The sequence below is a fragment of the Notolepis coatsorum genome (assembly GCF_963971535.1).
Source record: "Notolepis coatsorum genome assembly, chromosome: 13".
Classification (NCBI taxonomy): domain Eukaryota; kingdom Metazoa; phylum Chordata; class Actinopteri; order Aulopiformes; family Paralepididae; genus Notolepis; species Notolepis coatsorum.
Genome location: NC_140177.1, coordinates 2,201,528 through 2,207,527, shown reverse-complemented (window position 1 = coordinate 2,207,527; position 6,000 = coordinate 2,201,528). Strand labels below are relative to the sequence as shown.

Genomic DNA, 6,000 nt, shown 5'->3' with positions numbered 1-6,000 from the left:
TCTTGTTTACATCAGGGTCCCCCATTTTCAATCCATCAGTTCTCTTCTTCTTCTTCTTCTGCTCTTCCATAATTCACCCTCCCGGGAGCGGAAGTGACGACAGATAGCCAAAAGCGTGACGAACGGGTCGTTCGAAAATACAACAAGGAAGTGGGACGTTTATTGAAAAGGGAAAATAAGAATCCTCAGACAACCAATTTTTCGGTATCCAAGTTGCTTGATATTTATTCGTTTTATAGCACCGGGCGGGGGGGTGGGTTGGTAGTCGTGGACTTACCCGAGACTAGCCCCGTTTCTGATCATCTTGTGTGGGTCTTGCTTTTGTGTGTGTTGCCTATAGCTAGCTAGCAATGAACACGGACGTGGAGTTTCACATCAGGCAGAATTACCCGTGGACCAAGCTACCTGCGAATGTCAAACAGGTAGGTTATTAACCTCTGATCACTGAATAGATCTCCCCCCCGGGGTGTAGAGCTGCCTGTCGCAGTGACAGCAGCGTTGACAGTGTGGTAGAGACGGCTGTCAATGTGCAGCAATTAGCATGATCTACACAACAACAGGGATCCTGCCATTGATTCACCTGAAGCCACCACCACCACCACTGACCATTAGCTTAGCCGACTAGCTGCCCCAGGAGGATATAACTGTGAATCTGCACCTCATCATGATCCATTTGACAGGTGGTGTATCGGGACGACGGTATTATCGAATATATTGATTGAACATTTTATTTAACAGATTGCAGAATGGGGTACAGTACAGTACAGCTCAATACACACAATAATTGTTAAGGGGATGCAGAGCAGAGAAAGACTTTCGTCTTGTTTACATCAGGGTCCCCCATTTTCAATTCATCATAACAACCATAACACACGTGTGTGTGTGTGTGTGTGCGCGCCGAATGCATTTCATTTTAGTAATGGCACGCTGCAAGATGTCAAAAGACTAGTATATAATGCTATTTATAGGCTGCAGCTCAAATCCCACCTCCCCCAGAACGAGTGAGCTCCTATTATGCTGCTGCTGCTAAGAAGAAGACGTCGTGTGACTGACTGGGGGCGGGTTGAGTGGAGGATGACTGCTTTGTGTTGCTATGCCAGCCAGGCGCCACTCACCCTCCTCTACTCTACTGAATGACCTCCTGTTTGCGTGCATGCACACCAGTACCACTGACATGTCCTGTGTTGATTTGATTGATTGATTGGAAATTGTATTAACAGATTGCAGAATGGGTACAATATACAGTACAGCTCAATACACACAATTGTTAATAAGGGGATGCAGACCAGAGAAAGACTTTCGTCTTGTTTACATCAGGGTCCCCCATTTTCAATTCATCATAACATAACATGACATACAGATAGACAGTACTGCTACATCTATACATTTATGACATACCAGATTTACAAATACAGTACTGTTTGTGATACAAGAAGAGTCTAAAAAAACTGTTTTGTTGTTGTTGTTGTTGTTGCAGGGTCTGGGAAATTCTCAACGCGAATATGAGAAGCATGTGCTTCTCTACAGCATCCGCAACCAGCTGCGATTCCGCAATAACCTAGGTGAGCATCACGTGACGAGACCTCAGCGTTGTTAATTAAAGGCCCACTCGGTGATCCAAACATAAACAAACGGGTTGAATGAATGAATGAATGAATGAATGAATGAGAACTTTATTTAACAGATTGCAGAATGGGTACAATACAGTACGGCTCAATACACACAATTGTTAAGGGGCTGCAGACCAGAGAAAGACGTTTGTCTTGTTTACATCAGGGTCCCCCATTTTCAATTCATAGTGTTTCGCCCCCCCACCGCCCAAAAATAAAGAAACAAGGAATGAGGACATGTTTACATTCTCTCGTTGATTTAAATGCACTCTTGATACAAGGACAAATGCTAGACTACGGGTAAATGTGAGTTGTCGAACTGTATCTGCAGTGTTGTTGTGGCTGTGCAAAGTTTGTTTATGATTGGTGATGTTTGTAAACACTGGGATTAACGATATATATGTTACAATTAGGGGTGTAACGAGTCCGACGGTACACAAAAACCACGGTTCGGTACGTACCTCGGCTTTGAAGTCACGGTTCGGTACGGGTTTTCGGCACAGCGGGGGAAAGTTTGGCTTTCCATGTTCCACTCAGGGGTGATGTAGTGTGCAGTAACTAATTGTACTTGTAGGGCTGTCAACGAATATTCTATATTGAAATGAATAATCGACTTGTAAATAAAAAAATAAAATAATAATTATATTAGATTAGATTGTGAAAAAAACAGCCCCCGGTTAACATACCGTTGTATTCGTTCGGTACACACTACAGCCGTTCGCTACGGTACGGTACACACTGAAACGGTTCGGTATGGATACGTGTACAGTACCTTTACACCCCTAGTTACAATGGGTTAAGAAAGTTCTCAGTAGATTATTTTCCCGTCTATAGATCAACCTCTTCAAGAATGTGGCCTAGTGTGATTGTAGCCCACAGGGATATGATAAAACTAGGGATGCTCGATATTGGCTTTTTTACCGATACCGATATTCCGATATTGTCCAACTCCAATTTCCGATACCGATACCGATACCGATATCAACCGATACCGATATATGCAGGGTTTCCCCCCCAAAAAACGGAATAATTTCAGGTAACTAATAATTTCACTGGATGCATTCAAAAGGCTTTCTAAATGTAAGCATTATCTGTGCAAAATATGATCATTAAAAAAGTAAAAATGAACATTTTAAACCAACATGCATACTTTTGACAATAAATAAAATAAGAATTGGTTCTTACTTGCTTGCCTGGGTAAATAAAGGTTAAATAAATGTTAAAAAAAAAAAAAAAAAAAAAGAAAATGTTATTGTTTTTTTTTTTTTTTTTACCGATACCGATATTTTCCGATATTACATTTTACTGCCGATATCGGCCGATAATATCGGTCGGCCGATAATATCGGACATCCCTAGATAAAACCAAAACGGATTGAGGCTGTAAACGTTATGTACATTATACCTGTTATGTCTTATTCTTATTACTTGTATTATTGCACAAATGTCTTATTCGTATTACTTGTATTATTGCACATGACCCCCCGCATTTCACTGTATGCTTGTATGCCGTGACAAATAAAAGTCTTGACTTGACTTGACACAGAGAGAGGCTATGAGATGCACTGCGTTCGCCCTTCGTGGATGATGAACAGACTATTTCATTTAATTTCAAACCTTTATTTCAACTCGTAAAACACAGAGGTTATCCTCATTTACAGCGACGACAAGCTTACAAAACAAGACACAGTTTATCATCAATTTCATACATATAGGCAGTCAGTAATAGATCATACTTTTAAATGCAGCAAATGAAGGAAGAACCTTCAGCTTCAGAGTAAGGCTGTCCCCGAAGCCTGTTTTTGGGATTCGAACTTCGTCAGGGTTTTTCGAACGGACGTTCGAACCTTCGTTTTTACAAAAAAAAAAGTATTAATAATTTTATTTTTATTATTATTATTATTTTTTTTTTTATATCCTCAAACTAAATCCTCAATTTGAATAAAGTGATTAATCTGATTAAATTTGCCTTTTTTTTATTAAATCAACTTTCCAGACCCAGCCCAGCCCAGGGAGAAGCCTCAGCCCAACTAAATCAATTTTTTTTTTTTTATTGATTTTTTTCCCCCTCCATTTTCCTCCGATTTTCTCCCATCCCAATGTTAGTCGTATGCCAATTCCCAGTCCCTTCCTGGTCGCTGCGCACTTACCCCCCACAGTCAGATCATCTGGGAGAGTGGAGGCTACCACGTGCTTCCTCCGACACACGTCCAGCCAATCACCGCTTCTTTTCACCTGGCAGCGCGGATTCTCATCGAGAGGGCGTAGCGTGTGGGAGGACCACACTATCCCCCTCAAGTCCTATCCGCGCTTAGCAGGCGCCCCGACCGAACTGTAGGAGTCGCTGTTTACAACGACCCGGACCCACCCCGCCAGCTTCTCCCACCCTCTAATACAGCCAATTGTATTAGTGCAGACGGCCAGCCAAGCTGGTGACAACGCCGGAGCTGTGAGCTGGATTCGAACAGGCGAACACTCCGGGGTTGGTGACGAACGCAATCTCCGCTCGGCCACCTAACCGCCTACTAAATCAACTTTCTAATGAATATAACTCATCAGTTTATTTTAATACTATAATATTAGTGTAGCCTAATCTTTATCTGCAACTGTGAAGAAAACCCCCATTGGTTCAAACAGAATGAATAGAAAAAAAAATTCTAAAATAAAATGTTATTTTATTTTGTATTAACAATAAAAAATTCGAATGTTGATTTAGAATTCGAATGCCAACGTAACGAACAATGGTTCGAACATTTGGGCTCAGCCCTACTTCAGAGTCAGTCGGAGGACATTCCAGGTGTTTTACGTTTTTCTTAAGTTCAGAGAAAACTGGAGGAACCCTGAGAACCAACCCTCACTTTCTTTAAAGTTACCACACTCCCTCATTTAGGCTCTTGATGGGCCACGATAATGTGAACTTTCTTCCTGCATTGGGTCAGCCATTAACTCTGAATCTGACAACAAACAGGCGTATTGTGCCGGCATCGAACAGAAGAACTGGCTCAACTCCAATGTCTTCAAACTAGTTTACCGGGTGCCGAATCAAGCATCAAAATAATATCAAACGAGAGTCATCGGCACTCGCAAATAAGAACATGATATTTTTTATTATTATTTAACTGCACAGCAGCAGTACTCAACAGTCGGACACATTCCAATCCAATGCTTTCCTCAACATGAGACGTTTGTGGGCGTGACCCTTGATAAATAGCATTAAGTTCAATAAGGGACGTCTCGCGCTCAGGAAAGCCTAGGGCTGGAACACGTCCCTGGACCACTGCTGCTGTGTGTTAAATAATAATAGATATTACAGTGCTGATGATGACTCAGTTTCATATTATTGTACCAGCATATGATCATTGGCATATTTCTTTGATCGTTGACATACTCTATCGCCCTCTTTTCTTTTTGTATCGACTTTTTCTCCCCCTTTTTCTGTATTTTTCTCCATTTTTCTCCCATCCCAATTTAGTCATTATGCCAATTCCTTTCCCTCCCTTCCTGGTCATTGCGCGCATTTCCCCCCCACTTGCCGGTCTAGGGAGGGTTGATAGATACTATCGCATGTCTCCTCCGATACATGTGTGGAGTCAGCCAGCCGCTTCTTTTCACCTGACAACGAGGACTCTCATTGGTGAGGCGTAACGCGTGGGAGGCTCACACTACTTCCCCCCAGTTCCCTTCCTCGCTGAGCAGGCGCCCCGACCGACCTATAGGAGTCGCTGTTTACAACGACCAGGATACACACCCGCTAACACTGCCAATCGTGTCAGTATGGCCGACCGACCAAGCCGGAGGTACCGCTGACAGCTGGATTCGATACCAGTGTCTCTGCGGTGGTAGGCAGGCGCTTAGTCCGCTGCGCTACCCAGCCGCCCCTCGATCGCCCTCTTTGCACACACCTGTGGTGCGATGGACCCAAAACATTCTTTCCCATATATATACGTAGATGTATTTATGGTGGCTGGTTGTCACACAGGCCCACAGCAAACCGATGACAATAACGCACGAATTAGCGGCGTGATCATGATGATTATTGCATGGTGTGATGCACACGAGTCCTTTCCTCTTCTCCGCTGATAGATTTAGGAACTTCAGGTGTCACTCATTTCCATCCTTTTCAGGTTATTTAACTTCATAATTCAAGTCAAGTGTTCCTTTTATGAATCCCCTTGGGTTGAAAGTCAGGTGTCATAGCAGCACCGGGGAGGGGAGGTACAGGCATAAGAGGTAATAATAGCAATAATAATAGTAATGAACATATAGAATGTTGTATATTGTATGTATAGTAGTGTACATAGGACTCATTACCTAAGCTTAGCATTGTATGGTATTTTACCTTAGTACTTTTATTCTATTTTATTATCTATTCTATTTTATTCTATTATTAT

The 6,000-nt window shown here is 42.4% G+C and overlaps 1 protein-coding gene across 1 annotated transcript in view; it reads left to right on the top strand.

The window, feature by feature from the left end:
* Positions 1 to 290: 290 nt before the first annotated feature.
* Positions 291 to 6,000, top strand: part of fam91a1 (family with sequence similarity 91 member A1) — a 94,726-nt gene continuing 89,016 nt past the window's right edge. The window contains exons 1-2 of the mRNA XM_084327187.1: positions 291 to 422; positions 1,478 to 1,562. Of these exons, the coding sequence (XP_084183313.1) occupies positions 351 to 422; positions 1,478 to 1,562 (157 nt within the window). The 5' untranslated portion in view covers positions 291 to 350. The remainder of the gene's footprint in view (positions 423 to 1,477; positions 1,563 to 6,000) is intronic.